Source organism: Bubalus bubalis, chromosome X (genome assembly GCF_019923935.1).
Source record: "Bubalus bubalis isolate 160015118507 breed Murrah chromosome X, NDDB_SH_1, whole genome shotgun sequence".
In the NCBI taxonomy this organism is placed as follows: domain Eukaryota; kingdom Metazoa; phylum Chordata; class Mammalia; order Artiodactyla; family Bovidae; genus Bubalus; species Bubalus bubalis.
The window spans coordinates 126607707-126629826 of record NC_059181.1 but is presented as its reverse complement, the minus strand read 5'-3'; the positions used below and the strand labels follow the sequence as shown (position 1 = coordinate 126629826).

At 38.6% G+C, this 22120-nt stretch overlaps 1 protein-coding gene across 2 annotated transcripts in view; it reads right to left on the bottom strand.

Moving 5' to 3' along the window:
- Positions 1-532: 532 nt before the first annotated feature.
- The window catches only part of IL13RA1 (interleukin 13 receptor subunit alpha 1), a 76806-nt gene continuing 55218 nt past the window's right edge, over positions 533-22120 (bottom strand). The window contains exons 11-12 of one of the 2 annotated variants that reach the window (XM_025276423.3): positions 5132-5171; positions 533-3000 (exon numbers count right to left, since the gene is read on the bottom strand). In XM_025276423.3, coding sequence (XP_025132208.1) covers positions 5157-5171 — 15 coding nt within the window. In that variant the 3' untranslated portion in view covers positions 533-3000; positions 5132-5156. The remainder of the gene's footprint in view (positions 3001-5131; positions 5172-22120) is intronic. The other variant, XM_025276422.3, reaches the window with a different exon arrangement.

Sequence of the window (22120 nt, the reverse complement as noted above, 5' to 3'; positions counted from 1 at the left end):
TGCCCTCCTCCAGGGTATCTTCCCAACCCAGGAATCGAACTCAGGTCTCTCACATTGCAGGCAGATTCTTTATTGTCTGAGCCACCAGGGAAGTCCAAGAATACTGGAGTAGGTAGCCTATCCATTCTCCAAGGGAACTTCCTGACACAGGAATCGAACCAGGGTCTCCTGCATTGCAGGCAGATTCTTTACTAGCTGAGCTACCAGGGAAGCCCACACTGTTCTCTATTGGAAGCTTAAAATCAGAAAGGACCAGTTCCCCATTTCCCTTGTTAGAACCATGATTTATCAAACACTTATGTCCTTTTAGGTACTGTTTGCAAAGGCTGTGCTAATATTAAACCACATGCACACCTTTATCAGAAAACCCAGGCATGCCAAGAACAGCAGAGAAGCTCATGATAAATGGTTGTAAGATAAATTAGCAGTCTTGGAATTTTTTCCCAACTTACATTCTTTTAACTCCATTTTTTTCTGCCACCTACTCCTCATAACACTTTCTTAGAAATAAGACAAAAGGAAAACATTTGGGTGACATACAAAAAAACAATATTTATTTTACTCAAGCTTTACTGCAAGAAGTTAAAATGATCCCCAGTTGAAGGTATTACCAAAAATGTTAACATAGTTTCATGTATCCCTTCTGTGCCAGATGAGGAAAAGACTTATCTGAATGAAAGAATAAGAATGACCATTTTTACAGTGGGTTTACTTAGCTATGTGGACAAAAAAAATATAGGTTAGACATCAAATAGTACATAAATCTACTAGTTTCCTATAGGTAGTGGGAATTAAGCTGATGTATTAAAGTATCCAATTGCTCTCAAGACCTGGGGATCACTTTTCAGGAATTATAAAACAGCCATAGGCACTTTCATAATTCACCACCCCATTTTCCCCCCAACTATTTTGCTACTAAAAGAGCAAGATGGAAACAAAACACAGTTTTCCCACTCCCAGGCTGCAGGACTGTCTGGCATCAGTAGTTCCTTAGATCATCAGAATATTAGAGCATCCCCCACCACTGCCATCTAAGTAGGACGACAGGAAAAACGGCTTTGGGTGAGGCATTTAGGTGTTGTGTTTTCTGGAAGTATAAGATCTGGCTAGGAAATAATAATCTCCTCCCTACACAGGAAAACCAAATATTCTTTCTAGAGAACAGTAGGGCAGAATGGAACATCCATGCCTGTCTTCCAGCCTCAACCTGACCTCAAATATAGAAGTGCAGGGAGGAAATATCTTGACATCTGCCATTGCCATGATCCCCAATTTTCTCCTCCACTGTGGTGCAAGGACATTGCCACTTTTGCCCAAACCTGTAAAGAGTAGGGATGTCTTATCTCCCTTCCCCCTAAGAGCAGGAATTGGAACTAGCACTATCTTATTAATATGAATGAATGAATGTTTGGAGAACTTGTGACATAGAGTTCTCAAATTCCTACCAGTAATCGGAGTCTATGTGAGGAGGGGGACTTCTCATTTCCATACTCTGAATATAGAGGAAGTAGAAATAGAGGGAATATATATATATATACACACATATGAATATGTTGTGGGGATGGGTGAGGATGGAGCCCTAACATAGGCAAAAAACAAACAAACAAACAAAAAAACCCCACAAAGGACTAACGTTGGAGCCTGGGATGGCTGGCTATCAGTATTAGAAACGAAGCCTGCTAATAACCATTTGGGGGAGTAAGGGAAAAGAAAAAGATAAACTATTCTTTTTTTCTCAAGCAAATATCAAAGTTCTAAGTGAAGAGAATACTTCTTTTCTGTGTAGAAAATGCATAAACAGTAAATGCTGAAAACCTTCAAATAAATGCAGACTCACATAGAAGTTACAAAATATGCGAGAATTAGTCATTGTTTCTCAATCTACTCACACTTTTCCTGAGATGCAAATTACTCCCTGCTCCTCTAGGTGCTGTGAGCAGATTTATATTCTAATTGCTAATGAGAGGTGAAAGAATACACAGAGGGAGAATGCAAAAGGGGAAATCGGGGTGGGGAGTGGGGAGCTGAAACGTCTGGAAAATGACTAGTGGGGAGAAAAAACTGATCGAGCCCCAACTAGACTGTGAATTCTTTGAGGGAGTCAGCGCTTCACAGCTGGAGGCCCAATACAATCCGGACATGTGCTAAATACTTGATCTGAATAGCAGAGGTGAAGAAGAAGTTCATCATTAGAAACTGTGTCCTTCAAACTCTAATAGTCAATAAGTTGTTCTGCTTCCACTGCCATTAAAAGCCTGCGATGGCTTCAAAAGTTCTCAGTAAAGAAGCTGCCTCTGCTTTTTCTGTAGTCACAGCTGGCTGACATGGATGCCTGGGCCTTTCAAAGCAGAGAAAAATGCTGCTGGAGGGGATGAAGATTCCAGACTATTAAAGAGTTTTAATAGCCGTAGCCCCAACTCAATGGGATCCCAAACAATAGATAACAGATTCTATCAATTCTGTTTTGTTAGATGTTTTCTATGACTCAAGTTTGACTTCAGCATTTGCACCCAAAATGAGTTCTCCTACAAATAATATGTGTTGGTATTATCTGAGAAAAAGAATTCAAAGCAGGCATAGATCCCTCAGGAAGTTGTCACAATTCTTGATAAGATTAACTCGACTGCCATCATCACTTTCTAGCTTTTGCCCCCTAGTGTGAAGCCTTCGCAAAAGATGCCTGCTTTTATAATTCAACAAGAATGACTCTGTTCTTTTCTCCAAACGGCCTATTATTTTTAGTTTTTCGGTGCACGACTCAACAGAAAAACCTGTGGCTCTTATGAGCTGCCTGTTTTGAAATGGTCCAGTAGTTTCAGTTTCCCTTTAACAAGTTCCCAGATAATAAATGGAGAACAGAATGAATCTTCACAAGGTCACATTGAAGGTTAAAATAAATTATCTCCATCACTGAGAGGCTCTCTTCAGGCTTTCTATCAGCACTACAGAGTCAGTTTCTTCTTTGGTTTGCTTCTCATAGATGTCATACTTCTTCCAGTGCTGGAAGGGAAGAAAAAAAGCACATGATGACTTTTTTAAACAGTGTTCTTTTCCTGAGTACCTGCAGTAACTGCTTATTTTTAGGTTTGTGTTCATGGAACCCCGAGTGTATGTTTTCCTTTTTGTTTTGGGTTTTTTTGTTTGTTTGTTTTGACCCAAGAATCTTCATCTGTTTGGACAATTAAATGAATTTATCAATAAGAAAAGCATGGGATTGTTAATAGCTATCTCAAAAGGTAAACTTATGTGGACATACATCTCCAAAACTGGAAACAAAGTCTTTTGTAGAAGAATGAAAGAGTGACATGTTTTTCTTACTTCAACTGTTTCTATCTTTATTTTTTTACTGCTCAAATTTGACCATTGCTCCAGAGCTGTCAGAGGCTCAGAAAGGCATCAAGGTTTATGGCAATGTATAAAATATCCTAGAAGACAGTGCAGTTAAAAGTTTTGAAAGACCTTGCATTAACAACTTCATGCAAGAAAAGGGAATTGTGCATACAAAGTAAGCACATCTTGAACTCAAGTTAAGTGTGTCTCTTATGGTGAAAGCCAATATCCTAGTCCTTGCCTTCCTTCCTTCCAAGTCAGAGGAAAGGATGAAATGTGAGCTCAGTCCCCTCATCTGTAAAACACAGCTGTTAGACTAAACCAGGGGACAGCAAACTATGTTCTAAGGGCCAAATCTAGCAGGCTGCTTGTTTTTGTAAATGAAGTTTTATTAGAACACAGTCACGTCCATTTGTTTCTGTATCACCTATGGCTGTTTTCACGCTACAACAGCAGAGCTGAGTTGCTGTAATAGACCCAGTGGCTTGTGAAACCAAAAATATTTACTATCTTGTTCTTTACAGAAAAAGTTTGTCAATCCCTGCATTAGATTATTTCTAAGCTCCTTTCTGCTCTGCTGTTTTCTGGTTCTGTAAGACTAGAGAAGGAAATGGAAAGAAGAAAAACCAAAAACAAATGACAATGAGGATTCAGCTGCCTCATGTTGTGCAACTGGAGATGGACCCAGCAAGTCAGGAGCATCCAGTCTTAAAGCACATATAGAGGAATGAGTTGGGGAAACACTGCTTAAAATATCCAAATTATCCTAAATATTTAACCGTGATACTCCTAGTAGAAAGGCTACAATAAAAAAATACTGACAATTCCGAGTGCTGATAAGGATGCAGAGTACCTGGACTTCTTATATATTGCTGGTGGCAATGTAAAATAGCACAATCACTATGGAAAACAGTCTGACAGTTTCTTATAAAACAAAATATACACTTACTGAATGACCCAGAAATCTCACTCCCAGGTACTGACCGAAGAGAAATGAAAATATGTCCACACAAAGACCTCTACATGAATGTTTATAGGACCTTTATTCATAAAAGCCAAAAATCAGGAATAGTCATGATGTCCTTGAACAAGTAAATGGTTAAATAAAAATAAAAGCAATGGTACACAACAACACAGCAACATCATGCTAAGTGAAAGAAGCCAGACTCAAAAATCTGTGGGTTGCATGATTATTTTGGGCTTCCCTGGTGGCTCAAATGGTAAAGAATCTGCCTGCCAATGCAGGAGACCTAGGTTTGATTCCTGGGTTGGGAGGATCCCCTGGAGAAGAAAATGGCAACCCTCTCCAGTTTTCTTGCCTGGAAAACCCCATGGACAGAGGAGCCTGGCAGGCTACAGTCCATGTGACCACAAAGAGTAAGACACAACTGAGGGACTAACACTTTCCCCATTCACTTTAATCATGATTCCATTTATATAATATTCAGGAAAAGGCAAAAACTTATGGATAGAAAACAGATCAACGGTTGCAAGGGTACAGGATCAGGGAAGGGGGTGTACTGTAAAAGAGTATGAGGGAACTTGGAGGGATGATGGAAGTTTTCTATATCTTGATTGGAGTGGTGGCTACAAAATTGCATACATTCGCTAAAACTCTTCTAACTGTACACATAAAAATAAAATGTATGGTATGTAAATCTTAACACACCTAAATTTTAAAAAATGCATAGATAACTGATAAAAAATCTAAAAACATTATACAACCTTAAAGTAATGGTTTATCCAATAAATGGCACTAAGACAACTGGCTAAACATTTGAAAAATAAAGTTAAACCCTACCTCACAGCCTATATGGATAAACCCTCTATGGATTAAAGACCTGTATGTGAAAAACAAAAATCAAGTAAGTCCTGGAAAAATGTATTAAGGAGCAATTATATACATCTGTAGTAGGAAAGAGCTTTCTACACATAAAAAATAAAGGAAGAGGAAGAATAAGATGGTGGATGAGTAGGTGGACATGGAGTACAATTCTCTCCACGGATACATCAGGAATACATCTTCAGACACAGATGTGCATGCAGAACACCAGCTGAGAGCAGACAGGAGTACCTGACCAGAGGAAAAGAGTATATAGAATCATGTAAAACTTGGTAGGACGAAGGAATTAGGGAGAAGAACAGGAGTGTTAGTAGGACTGGACCTGCCCTCGGTGGGTGGGGGAACTGAAGCAGGGGTCCGATCTCCACACCGGGGCAATCATCTGAGTCAGAGGAGACACATTTAAGGCTGAGAGTGAAACAGCTGATCTGTGGCAGTCTAAATGGAATGAGAATCAGACAGTCCTTGCCACAGCCATACATACCCCAGACAGGGATGCAAGTCTCCTAGAAGGTGCAGCGGCCAGGAGCTAAAGTTTAGGAATTGTGGAGCAATCCCAGGGTGAGGGCTTCTGTTGACTGGGGCGAGACCAACTGAGGGGACTTGAGGGAGGAGATTGTGGTGGGAAATGCCTGTGGAGGAAAGCCAGGCAGCCATGGAAGCAAGACGATACTGCTGAGTCATGCATAGGGGGTGGAGCCATCACCATAGCCTCTCTCTCCCCACATACCAGCATCAGGAGCTGAACAATAGACAGGCTGGCCCATCAAACCCCTGACTGCACTGAACTACAGAGCAGGACCCCACCCAGGGTGCTCCTTTACGTGCCTGATACGCTGATCTACAGAATAAGACCCCAGCCATGGGGGTCCCTCTATGTACCTGACACACTGAACAACAGAAGAACCCCAGGCAAGGGAGCCCTCTAAGTGCCTGAACGGGCGGAGTTATGGAGAAAGACTGGCCAAAGAGGCCTTCTGATCACTAGCTAAAAGGGGCTTGAAAAAAGACTCTGATAGGGCCATAACTTCTGTGGCAGAGGCAATCCGTGTCCCTGCAGACTTGGTGCCACCAGGGTCCCCGCAGGCCAAGCAGCTGTACCACCTTCATGCTCAACTCTCACTGGGGCAGAGCTGCCACAGGCAAAAAAAATTCTTGCATCTATGCATGCAGGGTCACTTCAGTAGTGTCTGAGTCTTTGCAACCCTATAGACTGTGGCCTGCCAGGCTTCTCTGTCAGGGAGGGGGGTTCTCCAGGCAAGAATGCTGGAGCAGATTGGCCAATACTGGTTGCCATACCCTTCTAGAGCACTATATTTCCTGCTACCCAACCTGCCAACTCCCCTGACTACCTGGTACTGCCAGAACCCCTGCGAGCCAAGCAGGTGCACCACCTCCACACCTCGCCCTCACAGGGGCAAACCCAAATCCTCCAGGGCAGCCTCAGGAGCAAATCCCAATGGAAGACCCACATGCAGAGGTAGAAGTAAAACCACAATTGAAACCCAGGGGCAGTGTGGCTAAGGAAGAAGACCCAAAACCTTCCCACCAGCTGTACAAGCTGCAGATTAAATCCACACAATCAACTAGGCAGACTCTGTCTATGGAATATATAAAAGGTCATGAGAGCTCCCACAAAAGAAAATGCACTAGTTCTGATAGCTGAGGACATTGAAGGCAAGAACACATAGTAGTTGGGTCAGATTAGAATACGAGCTGCCCCCACAGCAGGTCCAGAGATCAGCACAGTGTTGGACGGCATCCTAGGGAGGTGAGGTGGACTTTGACTCCCAGAGAGGGAAAGGACTCTGACAGCAGTGACCCAAGAAAAACATTTATTATTCTTAGGTTTTGACTTGTTCTGTAGATTCTTCTGGACTTTTTCTTTCTTTTTTCCCCCCTTTTTCCACCCTCTGTTGTAGTTGCAGATTTTATTGGCACTATGAAATCTAATTAAGCTTTTGATTTTTTTCTTTTTTTTCCTCAGTCACAATTTTTACTGTTGTTATAAACCTCTGCCTGTACATTGAGCTTTTGCAATTCTGTGGAGTTTTCCCTTTTCTCTTTTTTTAATTTTAATTTTTTAAACCTATTATTATTTTTCTAAATTTACTCTTTTGTTTGCCCTTCCTACTGTTCTTTTCCCCTTGCAGTTAATCTTTAATGTATATGAATCTTCTTCATCTACCTCTATTTGACTGCATATTTATTCTTTTTTTCTTTTCTTTCTTTCCTTTCCTCTCAACGTATTTGTTAGCTTTGTTTTCATTGCTTTATTCCCCACTTGGTACCTTGAACTAGTTTTGTTTTCCAGTTTGCACTTTAGTTAGTTTTTTTCTTAACTGGTAAATATAATTTTTGATTTCCATTGTTCTCTGGGTCAATCTACTGTACTTTATTTTTGTTGGACTTTTTTGACTTTGCTCATGGGTGTATATATATATGTGTGTGTATTCCATTATTTTAATTATTATTTGCCTGATTTTGTAACTGCCATTTGTCTGGGGTTCATTTTTGGTTTCTTGATTTTGGATATTTGTTTTAATCTCACTTAATGCCATAACAAGCCACTTGTGGCCAAGTGGAGTCAAGTTCACTCCTGACCAGAGATCAAGCCCTGAGCCTTTGGTAGCACTGACTCCAAGACCCTAGATACCAGAGAACTAACCCTAGGGAGTATCAAATAGTGAGAACTCACACAAAAGAAACCACATGAATTCAAGACCTGGCATCACCCAACCACCAGTAGCATCCTGTGAAGGATGCCTCATCTAAATAACAAACAAAACAAAAATACAAACCCAATCATCAGCAGACAGGATTATCACCTCACTCAGCCTTGCCCATCAGAGGAAAAACAAACAAACAAACAAAAACTCAGCACAAAACTCACCCTATACGAAGCTCACACAAACCACTGGACCAAACTTAGGAGGGCAGAAACCAAAAGGAAGAAAGAATTCAATGTTGAAGCCTGGGAAAAGGAAACTTTAAACACAATAACTTACAAAAAAAATAATGAAAAGGCAGAGAAATACTACACAAATGAAGGAACAAACTAGAAACACAGAAGTCCAAATAAATTAGGGGGAAATAGGCAAACCACCTAAAGAATTCAGAATAATTATAGTAAAGATGATCAAAAACCTTGAAAACAAAATGGATAAAGTGCAAGAATCAATTAACAAAGACCTAGAAGAATTAAACAATAAATGTACAGAGACAAACAACACAATTACTGAAATTAAAAATACTCCAGAAGGAATCAATAGTAGAATATCTGAAGCAGAAAAATGAATCAGTGATCTGGAAGATAAAATGGTGCAAATAACTGCTGAAGAGAAGAATAAAGTAACAAGAATTAAGGATAGTCTCAGAGTCCTCTGGGAAAATATCAAATGCACCAACATTTGAATTATAGGGGTCCCAGAAGAAGAAGAGAAAAAGAAAGGGTATGAGAACAGTTTTGAAGAGATTATAGTTGAAAATTTCCTCAACATGGAAAAGGAAATAGTCAATCAAGTCCAAGAGGCACAAAGAGTCCCATACAGGATAAACCCAAGGAGAAACATGCCAAGACATACACTAATCAAACTAACAAAGATTGAACACAAAGAAAGAATATTAAAAGCAGCAAGAGAGAAGCAACAAGTAACACACAAGGGAAGCCCCATACATTTAATAGCTGATCTTTCAGCAGAAACTCCGCAGGCCAGAAGAGAATGGTAGGATATATTTAAAGTCCTGAAACAGAAAAATCTACAGCCAAGATTACTGTACCTGGCAAGGATCTCTTTCAAAACTGATGGAGAAATAAAAAACTTTTCAAACAAGCAAAAGTTAAGAGAATTCAGTACCACCAGACCAGCTTTACAACAAATGTTAAAGAGACTTATATAGTCAGGAAATACAAGAGAAGAAAAAGATCTACAAAAACAAACCCCAAAAAATTAAGGCAATGGCATTAGGGAACATACATATCAATAATTACTTTAAGTGGAAATGGATTAAATGCTCCAACCAAAAGACACAGACTGGCTGAATGGATACAAAAACAAGACCCATGTATATACTGTCTACAAGAAACCCACTTCAGACCTAAAGACACGTATAGACTGAAAGTGAGAGGATGGAAAAATATATTCCATGCAAATGGAAAGTAAAAGAAAGCTGGGGTAGCAATCCTCATATCAGACAAAGAAGACTTTCAAATAAAGAATATTACAAGAGATAAAGGACACTACATAATGATCAAGGGATCAATCCAAGAGGAAGACATAACAATTGTAAATATCTATGCACCCAACATATGAGCACCTCAATACGTAAGACAAGCACTAACAGACATAAAAGGAGAAATTGACAGTAACACAATAATAGTAGGAGACTTTAACACCCCATTCACACCAATGGACAGATCATCAAAACAGAAAATTAATAAACAAACACAAGTCTTAAATGATTCATTAGATGAGATAGATCTCACTGATATCTTCAGGATATTCCAGCCAAATACAGATGAGTACAACTTCTTAAGTGCACATAGAACATTCTCCAGGATAGAGCACGTCTTGGGTCACAAATGAAACCTCAGTAAATTTAAGAAAATTGAAATTGTATCAAGCATCTTTTCTGACCACAATGCTATGAGATGAGGTGAAGTTTTTTTTTACAAGAAAGAAACTGTAAGAAACACAAACACATGGAGATTAAACAACATGTCTCTAAATAACCAACAGGTTACTGAAGAGATCAAAAGGGAAATCAAAAAATTTCAGAAACAAATGACAATGAAAACACAACTCAAAACCTGTGGGGTGCAGCAAAAGCAGTTCTAAGAGGGAAGTTTATAGCAATACAATCCTACCTCAAGAAACAAGAAAAACATCGAATAGGCAATCTAACTTTACACCTAAAACAACTGTAAAAAGAACAAAAACAACCAAAATTAGTAGAAGGAAAGAAATCATAAAGATATGAGCAGAAATAAATGAAAAAGAAATAAAAGAAACAATAGTAAAGATTAATAAAATGAAAAGCTGCTTCTTTAAGAAGATAAAATTAACAAGCCTTTAGCCAGACTCATCAAGAAAAAAAGAGAAAAGCATCAAATCAACAAAATTAGAAACGAAAAAGGAGAGGTTACAACAGACAATGCAGAAATACAAAGAATTATAAGAGACTATTATGAACAACTATATGGCAATAAAATGGATAGCCTGGAAGAAATGGACCAATTCTTAGAAAAGTTCAATCTTCCAATACTGAACCAGGAAGAAATAGAAATTATGAACAACCCAATTACGAGCACTGAAGTTGAAAGTGTGATAAAAAAAAATCTCCCAAAAAACAAAAGCCCAGGACCTGATGGCTTCACAGGAGAATTCTATCAAACATTTAGAGAAGAGCTAATGCCTATCCTTCTAAAAGTCTTTCAAAAAACTGCAGAGGAAGGAACACTTCCAAACTCATTCTATGAGGCCACCATCACCCTGATACCAAAACCAGACAAAGACAACACCAAAAACCAAAACTACAGGCCAACAACACTGATGAACATAGATGCAAAAATCCTCAACAAAATTTTATCAAACAGAATTCAGCAACACATCAAAGCTCATACACCATGATCAAGTTGGGTTTATTCCAGGAATTCAAGGATTCTTCAATATTTGCAAATCAATGTGATACACCATATTAACAAACTGAAAGATAAAAACCACATGATCATCTCAATAGATACAGAAAAAGCCTTTGACAAAATTCAGCACCCATTTGTGATTAAAACTCTTCAAAAAATGGGCATAGAAGGAACCTACTTCAACATAGCAAAGGCCATATATGATAAGCTTACAGCAAACATTATTCTCAATGGTGGAAAACTGAAAGCATTCCCCTTATGATCAGGAACAAGACAAGAGTGTCCAGTTTCACCATTATTATTCAACATAGTTCTGGAAATCCTAGCTATAGCAATCAGAGAAGAAAAAGAAATAAAAGGAATCCAGATCGGGAAAGAAGTAAAGTTCTCATTGTTTGCAGCTGACATGATACTGTACATAGAACCCTAAAGATAGTATCAGGAAATTACAAGAGCTAATCAGTGACTTTCACAAAGTTTCAGGATATAAAATCAATACACAGAAATCACTTGCATTTCTATATACTAACAATGAATAATCCGAAAGAGAAATTAAGGAATCAATCCCATTCATCATTGCAACAAAAAGAATTAAATATCTAGGAATACATGTTTCAATGCCATTCTCCCAAATCTTCCCACCCTCTCCCTCTCCCATAGAGTCCATAAGACTGTTCTATACATTAGTGTCTCTTTTGCTGTCTAATATCATGTATGAAACGAGTCGCCAGTCCAGGTTCGATGCATGATACTAGATGCTTGGGGCTGGTGCACTGGGATGACCCAGAGGGATGGTATGGGGAGGGAGGAGGGAGGAGGGTTCAGGATGGGGAACACATGTATACCTGTGGTGGATTCATTTCGATATTTGGCAAAACTAATACAATATTTTAAAGTTTAAAATAAAATAAAATTAAATATCTAGGAATAAACTTACCTAAGGAGACAAAAGAATTGTATACAAAAAAAAATATATATATATATAAGACACTAATGAACGATATTAAAGATGACAAAAACAGATGGAAACAACAAAAACATAATCCATGTTCCTGGGTAGAAAGAATCAATATTGTGTAAATGACTATACTACCAAATGCAATCTACAGATTCAATGCGATCCCTATCAAGTTACCAATGACATTTTTCACAGAACTAGAACAAAAAATTTCACAATTCTTATGGAAACACAAAAGACCCCGAATAGCCAAAGCAGTCTTGAGAAATAGGAATGGAGCTGGATCCCGACTTCAGATTATACTACAAAGCTACAGTCATCAAGACAGTATGGTACTGGCACAAAAACAGAAATATAGACCAACAGAATAAGATAGAAAGCCCAGAAATAAACCCATGCACCTATGGGTACCTTATTTTTGACAAAGGAGGCAAGAATATACAATAGGGCAAAGAGAGCCTCTTAAATAATGGTCCTGGGAAATCTGGACAGCTAAATGTAAAAGAATGAAATTAGAACACTTCCTAACAGCGCATACAAAGATAAACTCAAAATGGATTAAAGACCTAAATGTAAGACCAGAAACTATAAAACTCTTAGAGGAAAATATAGGCAGAACACTCAATGACATAAATCAAAGCAACATCCTCTATGACCCATCTCCTAGAGTAACAGAAATAAAAACAAAAGTAAACAAGTGGGACCTGATTAAACCTAAAAGCTTTTGTACAGCAAAGGAAACTATAAGCAAGGTGAAAAGACAACCTTCAGAATGGGAGAAAATAATAGCAAATGAAACAACTGACAAAGGATTAATTTCCAAAATATACAAGTAGCTCATACAATTCAATACCAGAAAAACAAACAACCCAATCAAACAGTGGGGAAAAGACCTAAACAGACATTTCTCCAAAGAATACAGATGGTTAACAAACACATGAAAAGATGCTCATCATTGCTCATTATTAGAGAAATGCAAATCAAAACTACAATGAGATATCACCTCACACCAGTCAGAATGGCCACCATCAAAACATCTACAAATAAAAAATGCTGGAGAGCGTGTGGAGAAAAGGGAACGCTCTTGCACTGTTGGTAGGAATGTAAATTGATACAGCCACTATGGAAGACAGTATGGAGATTCCTTTAAAAAGTAGGAATAAAACCACTGTATGACCCAGCAATCCCACTCCTAGGCATATACCCTGAGGAAAACAAATTTGAAAAAGACACATGTATCCCATTGTTCATTGCAGCACTATTTACAATAGCTAGAACATGGAAGCAACCTAGATGTCCATAGACAGATGAATGGAAAAAGAAGTTGTGGTACATATACATGATGGACTGTTAGTCAGCCATAAAAAGGAACACATTTGAGTCAGTTCTGATGTGGTGGATGAACCTGGTACCTATTATACAGAGTGAAGTGAGTCAGAAAGAGAAAAATAAATATCATATTCTAAGGCATATATACGGAATCTAGAAAAATGGTACTGGAGAACTTATTTACAGGACAGCAATGGAGAAACAGAGAATAGACTTATGGACATGGGGAGAGGAGAGGAGGGGGTGAGATGTATGGAAAGAGTAACATGGAAACTTACATATGTAAAATAGATAGCCAATGGGAATTTGCTGTATGGCTCAGGAAACTCAAACAGGGGCTGTGTATCAATCTAGAGGGGTGGGATGGGGTGGGAGATGGGAGGGAGTTTCAAAAGGGAGAGGATATATGTATACCTATGGCTGATTCATGTTGAGCTTTGACAGAAAACAACAAAGTTTTGTAAAGCAATTATCCTTCAACTAAACAAATAAATTAAAAAAATAATAAAGGAAGATTTGACTGCAAAAAGAAAAACCTTTTGTACATCGTTAATCACCCTAAATACAATACAAAGGCAAACAGTGATGACAAACCAAAGGATTACTAATTGATATATTAACAGCTTTACAAACTACCAGGGAAAAGAATATTGCCAGGCAAAAACAAGCAATGAACAAGAATTTCATAGAAGAATTAATTCAAATCAATGAACACGTGAGAAATATAAAATTTGATATGTAAATTTAAAACAAGATGCCCTTTCCTCATCTTTCACATTGGGAAGAATTTTTTTTTTTAATTAGATACATTCCTGTGGGCAAAAGCATGGCCAAACAACCAGCAAGTCATACTACTGGTTGCTATGTAAGTCAGAACAACCTAGTTGTAATCAGTGCTTCTTGTGAAAAATTTAAGTATGTGTATTCTAATGCCACCATTTCCTTAATATGAAGGAATCATACCCTAGATATTGAACCAGAGTGTTTAATGAGACAGCATATATTATATATTTTTATACATCAGTAAAATAGACCTACCTCATTTTCTTGAACCTCTGTATAATATTTCATTGTATGACTACACTATAATTTATTTAACCAGTATCCTTAATATTAATAGATATTTAACTTGTATATCCTTTCTGGATGACAATTTGTCAATGGCAATTCAAGAGTTTAAAATGAATATAATCTCCTTTCATCTGGCAATCTTAACTGTAACAATTTATCCCAAGAAAGTAATGAAATATATATGTTAATATTAGCTGTGAAATTATGCCTATAATAATAAAATTTAGATTAATCTAAATGGCTAATAATAGGGAACTGATCAAGTGCATCATGATATTGACACTCTGCTGCTGTAGCATGAAAGCAGCCATATACAGATGAATAGGCATGGCTGTGTTCCAACTGACCTTTATGGACACTGAAATTTGAATTTCATATAATTTTCTTCTTTAGATTTTTTCAACTACTTAAAAGTATACACACCATTTGCAGCTTTCAGCCTGTATGCAAACAACTGGCAGACAGGAGTTGGCCCACAGTCTGTAGTTTACAGAGAAATCCTATGAGGAAGGTCATGGATGGCAGCATAATTTTTTTTTAATTGAAGGATAATTGCTTTACAATGTTGTGTTGGTTTTTGCCGTTATGACAGCATGAATCAGCTATAAGTATATACATATCCCCTGTCTCTTGAGTCTTTCTCCTCCACCCCACCCTTCCATCCTGCCCACCCTTCTACCTTCTAGGTCCTCACAGAGCACCAGGCTGAGCTTCCTGTGTTATCTAGCAACTTTCCACTAGCATGGTAATGTATATATTTCAAGGCAGCATAGTTCTTCTATTTCCCCAAATGCCACAATAAAAAGCACAAGCAGGAAAGGTAAGTCCGCATGCTAAGTAGGAAGGCAAAGCTAAAATCCACAGACATAGTCTGTGATAAGACCAGATCAAAGTGATGCTCCAATGAACCCTGAAATATGACTGGGTGGCCAAATTAGAGATGCTAGAAGAGCAGGATCGTATTAGTTACAGGAGAGTCTGGAGACAGAATCAGCAGGGCCTCTGGTAGATGTCAGGACTCTAAGACAACTCACTGAAATGTCAGCAAACTGATGTATGAAGTGAGTGAGTCTGGTTAGGAGTCTGCATTGTCCAAGAGTGACCAAATGCAAGGAGACCATGGGACAGCCTGGGAGCCACCTGGGCCCTTTGAGCTCTCAAAACCACCCAAAGCTCCCTTCCTGGGCCAAGTCTACCCTGAAGAGAAACTGATGGAAACAGACTCCACACTGGCTAGGATAGAGCCAGGAGACACAAATTAGAGTCCAGATAAAAGTAGAGGAGGTGAACAGGCAGAGTCAGATTTCAGAAAGGAATTTACTATAATTAAATTGGCAAAAATAATAGAAGATGGAACTCTATTGCTGTGAAATTAGGAAAAAAAAAAACTATCCTAAATCAAGCCTCCTTCTAAAACTTCAGGGAAACTACTTTCATGTAAAAATAAGCAACAGAATAATATTGTTACAGAATTAAAGCAGGCCAGAAAGATGTCCACCAAAAAATAGATGAAAATTATAATCTAATGTTTTAAAACTAGTGAAAAGATATTAAGAAAAAGTTATGTGATATGGGAAAATGTACATGATATCAAAAAATATAAAAATTCAAAATAAGAGCAACACAGAAATTATATGGTAAAACCCAATAAACAGTTAGAAGTAAAAGAAAATAATCATTTCAGAAATGAAGACTAGCTAGAGGAAACATGGGCAAATAAACACAACAGATAATACCTTAAGAGAAACAGACAATGAAAATTTCTTTTAAATCAAAAGAATTAATTAAATCAGATTTCTTTTATATCAAAAAGAAAACTGGAAATAGAACTGCCTTATGATCCAGCAATCCCACTGCTGGGCATACACACTGAGGAAACCAGAAGGGAAAGAGACACGTGTACCCCAATGTTCATCGCAGCACTGTTTATAATAGCCAGGACATGGAAGCAACCTAGATGTCCATCAGCAGATGAATGGATAAGAAAGCAATGGTACATATACACAATGGAGTATTACTCAGCCATTAAAAAGAATACATCTGAATCAGTTCTAATGAGGTGGATGAAACTGGAGCCTATTATACAGAGTGAAGTAAGCCAGAAAGAAAAACACCAATACAGTATACTAACGCATATATATGGAATTTAGAAAGATGGTAACAATAACCCTGTGTACGAGACAGCAAAAGAGACACTGATGTATAGAACAGTCTTATGGACTCTGTGGGAGAGGGAGAGGGTGGGAAGATTTGGGAGAATGGCATTGAAACATGTAAAATATCATGTATGAAACGAGTTGCCAGTCGAGGTTCGATGCACGATACTGGATGCTTGGGGCTGGTGCACTGGGACGACCCAGAGGGATGGTATGGGGAGGGAGGAGGGAGGAGGGTTCAGGATGGGGAACACATGTATACCTGTGCCGGATTCATTTTGATATTTGGCAAAACTAATACAATTATGTAAAGTTTAAAAATAAAATAAAATTAAAAAAAAAAAGAAAACTAAAAAAAAAAAAAAGAAATGAGATTAAAATAATCAAAAAGAAAGTTATCAAAAGGATGTGACAAACATAGAAGACAGGCAAATAAAATAAGGGGACAGAATAACAAAGTCTATAAGCAAACAAATTTTTACTGAAATTTTAAAAAATGATTTGAAACTACATACTGAAAAGGCACACTATATACCTTGGAAAATAAACCCAGAATGACTAACACCAAGACATATCCTAATAAAATTATTAGACTTGAAGGAAAAAAGTCTTTTGACAACCAGGCAAAAAAGACCAAGTGTTTCAATACAGAGAGAATTGTCAGTAGACTTTGACAACATTTATGCCAGAAGAAAATGGATGACATATTTAAGACACCCAAGGCAAGAACATGTAAGCCAAGGATTTTATATCTAGCTAGAATGACTTTCAATTATTAATGAAGGAAACTCCATCAGTGTGTAAATAATTTAGGAAATGTTGGTCTCATGAATCCTGAGAAAACTTTTGGTGCTTCATAAAACCAAAATTACTGGAACGACATCAACAGAAAGACTGGGAGTTAGCATCAAATACATACCATACAGAATTAAGACTAAAAAGGGCTATAATGGAGAAAATATAGTACATAATGACCTTATGCATTGGACATGTAGATACTGGACAACTTCAAGAATGGGGAGATAATGGGAAGAACATATGGAAAATTTGCTATATTTGATAATCATTAAAAATTATTTTATAGCTTTGTCAAAAGTTAAGAAATTCCTTCAGTTCCACCTGTTTCTTTCTCTTCTGTTAAATTCAAATAAAGATGTGAGCATTTTATTAAAACATGTTATATAATATGATTTGTTAAAAGCGTGGACTGGGCGGTCCTAAGATGGCGGAGGAATAGGACGGGGAGACCACTTTCTCCCCCACAAGTTCATCAAAAGAACATTTGAACTCTGAGAAAATTCCACAAAACAACTTCTGAATGCTGGCAGAGGACATCAGGCACCCAGAAAAGCAGCCCATTGTCTTTGAAAGGAGGTAGGAAAAAATATAAAAGATAAAAAGAGAGACAAAAGAGGTAGGGACGGAGCTCTGTCCTGGGAAAGAAGTCTTAAAAAAGAGAGAAGTTTCCAAATACCAGGAAACACTCTCACTGCCGAGTCTGTGGCAAGCCTTGGAACCACAGAGGGCAACATAATTAGGAGGAAAAATAAATAAATAATTAAACCCCACAGATTACGTGCCCAACAGTAACTGCCCCAGCGGAGAAGCAGCACAGATGCCTGCATTCACCACGAGCAAGCAGGGGCTGGGCAGGGAGGCTTGGGCTGCATTGCTTAGAGTAAGTACTGGGCCTGAATGCCCTGAGGACAATCTGAAGGAACTAACTTGGGATAGAAAACCAGATTGTGGGATAACTACCACGTGAAAAGCCCTAACCTGAGACACTGCCAGGCCGGCTCACAGAACAAAGGACCGAGCAGAGCTAGCCAGCTGCAGACCAGCAATCCCCCTCCAGTGCCAGGCAGACGAGGGTAGCCAGAGCCGGAAGGGGGCAAATGCAGCCCCAGAGAGGCATTATCTACCAAACTGCAAGCAGGCTTCGTTGCTAACCAAGACTTCTTGGGATTCTGGATGGTCAACATCTGCCTGAGAAGGTGCACTGGTTGTACACCCAGAAAACCAAGAGGCAGGGACAGGGGAGGCGATAAGTTCAGCTACCGCACTCACCAAATACCTGGTCACCTGAGCTGCTTGGACCTGGCAAGGGCACAAAACGCAGGCCCAACCGAGTCTGTGCCTCTGAGGACTACCCGAGTACCTGAACCTGTGTGGCTTAGACCTGGGAAGTGCATACAAGCTGGGGCTGGCCTCAGACAGTTCCCGGCAAAGCAACCTAGAGCCTAAGCAGTATAGACAGGGAAAGCACACACGCCGTGAGCGGGGGCAAACCCAATGTGGCTGAGACACTGCAAGCACATGCCAGCGTTATTTTTTTGCAGGGTCCTTCCTTCCCCACAGCATGACTGAACAAGTGAGCCTAAAAAAGTGTCCACCACCGCCCCCTTGTGCCAGTGCGGAAATTAGACACTGAAGAGATCAGCAAACAGAAGAAGCTAAAACAGAGGGAACCTCCTTGGAAGTAACAGGTGCAATAGATTAAGATCCTGTAGTTAGCACCAAACTACATAGGAAGGGGCCTATAGATCTTGAGAAATATAAGCCAGATCAAGGAACTACCCGAAAATGAACTGACCCCACACTGCCCACAACACCACCAGAGAAAGTTCTAGATATATTTTTACTATCATTCTTTAATTTTTTAAACAAAATTGTTCTATTTTAAGTCCTCTACTACTCCTTTAATTTTCATTTTTATAACCTACTATTACTTTGCAAAAAAAAGAGAGACCTATTTTTTAAAAGCAAACTTCTTATGTATATATTTTATAATGTTTGTGACTTTTTTTTTCTTTTTCTTTAATATTGTATTTTTGAAATTCCAACCTCTACTCTAGATTTTTGATCTTTGCTTTTTGGTATTTATTCTCAATTTTGTACCTTTAAGAACCCAGTCTTCAGTACCCATTTTTACTTGGGAGCGAGATTACTGGCTTGACTGCTCTCTCCCCCTTTGGACTCTTCTTTTTCTCCACTAGGTCGGCTCTATCTCCTCCCTCCCCCTTCTCTTCTCTACCCAACTCTGTGAATCTCTTTGTGTGTTCTGGATGGTGGAGAACACTTAGGGAACTGATTACTGGCTGGATCTGTCTCTCTCCTTTTGATTCCCCTCTTTATCCTCCTGGCCACCTCTGTCTCCTTCCTCCCTCTTTTCTTCTCTGTAAAACTCCTTAACATCTCTGAGTGATCCAGACTGTGTAGTGCACATAAGGAAGTGATTACTGGCTAGCTTGCTCTCTCCTCTTTTGATTCCACCTCATCTCATTCTGGTCACCTCTATCTCCTTCCTCCCTCTTCTCTTTGCCATGTAACTCTGTGAACCTCTCTGGGTGTCCCTCACTGTGGAGAAACTTTTCATCTTTAAGCTAGATGTTTTATCAACTGTGCTGTATAGATGGAGAAGTCTTGAGGCTACTGTAAAAATAAGAGTGAAAACCAGAAGCAGGAGGCTTAAGTCCAAATCCTCAGAACACCAGAGAACTCCTGACTCCAGGGAGCATTAATCGACAGGAGCTCATCAAATGCCTCCATACCTACACTGAAACCAAGCACCACCCAAGGGCCAACAAGCTCCAGAGCAAGACCTATCACACAAATTCTCCAGCAACACAGGAACATAGCCCTGAGCTTCAATATACAGGCTGCCCAAAGTCACTCCAAACCCATTGACATCTCATAACTCATTACTGGACACTTCATTGCACTCCAGAGAGAAGAAATCCAGCTCCACCCACCAGAACACCAACACAAGCTTCCCTAACCAGGAAACCTTGATAAGCCAGCTGTACAACCCCACCCACAGCGAAGAAACTCCACAATAAAGTGAACTCCACAAACTGCCAGAATACAGAAAGGCCACTCCAAACACAGCAATATAAACAAGATGAAGAGACAGAGGAATACCCAGCAGGTAAAAGAACAGGATAAATGCTCACCAAACCAAACAAAAGAGGAAGAGATAGGGAATCTACTTGATAAAGAATTCTGAATAATGATAGTGAAAATGATCCAAAATCTTGAAACCAAAATGGAATCACAGATAAATAGCCTGGAGACAAGGATTGAGAAGATGCAAGAAAGGTTTAACAAGGACCTAGAAGAAATAAAAAAGAGTCAATATATAATGAATAATGCAATAAATGAGATCAAAAACACTCTGGAGGGAACAAATAGTAGAATAATGGAGGCAGAAGATAGGATTAGTGAGGTAGAAGATAGAATGGTAGAACTAAATGAATCAGAGAGGAAAAAAGAAAAACGAATTAAAAGAAATGAGGACAATCTCAGAGACCTCTGGGACCATGTTAAACTCCCCAACATTCGAATCATAGGAGTCCCAGAAGAAGACGACAAAAAGAAAGACCATGAGAAAACACTTGAGGAGATAATAGTTGAAAACTTCCTTGTTTGGGACCCAGAGAGTCCCAAACAGGATAAACCCAAGGCAAAACATCCCAAGACACATATTAATCAAATTAACAAAGATCAAACACAAAGAACAAATATTAAAAGCAGCAAGGGAAAAACAACAAATAACACACAAGGGGATTCCCATAAAGATAACAGGATCTTTCAATAGAAACTCTTCAGGCCAGGAGGGAATGGCAGGACATACTTAAAGTGATGAAAGAAAATAACCTACAGCCCAGATTACTGTACCCAGCAAGGATCTCATTCAAATATGAAGGAGAAATCAAAAGCTTTACAGACAAGCAAAAGCTGAGAATTCAGCACCACCAAACCAGCTCTCCAACAAATGCTAAAGAATCTTCTCTAGACAGCAAACACAAAAAGGGTGTATAAACTCTAACCCAAAACAATAAAGTAAATGGCAACAGGATCATATTTATCAATAATTGCCTTAAATGTAAATGGGTTGAATGCCCCAACCAAAAGACAAAGACTGGCTGAATGGATACAAATACAAGACCCCTATATATATTGTCTACAAGAGACTCACCTCAAAACAAGGGACACATACAGACTGAAAGTGAAGGGCTGGAAAAAGATATTCTACGCAAATAGAGACCAAAAGAAAGCAGGAGTAGCAATACTCATATCAGATAAAAGAGATTTTAAAACAAAGGCTGTGAAAAGAGACAAAGAAGGACATTACATAATGATCAAAGGATCACTCCAAGAAGAAGATATAACAATTATAAATATATATGCACCCAACATAGGAGCACCACAATATGTAAGACAAATACTAACAAGTATGAAAGGGGAAATTAACAATAACACAATAACAGTGGGAGACTTTAATACCCCACTCACACCTATGGATAGATCAACTAAACAGAAAATTAACAAGGAAACACAAACTTTAAATGATACACTAGACCAGTTAGACCTAATTGATATCCGTAGGACATTTCACCCAAAAACAATGAATTTCACCTTTTATTCAAGTGCGCACAGAACCTTCTCCAGGATGGATCACATCCTGGGCCATAAATCTAGGCTTGGTAAATTCAAAAAAATTTAAATAATTTCAAGCATCTTTTCTGACCACAATGCAGTAAGATTAGATGTCAATTACAGGAGAAAAACTATCAAAAATTCCAACATATGGAGGCTGAACAAAAAGCTGCTGAATAACCAACAAATCACAGAAGAAATCAAAAAAGAAATCAAAATATGCATAGAAACAAATGAAAATGAAAACACAACAACCCAAAACCTGTGGGATACTGTAAAAGCAGTGCTGAGGGGAAGGTTCATAGCAATACAGGCATACCTCAAGAAACAAGAAAAAAGTCAAATAAATAACC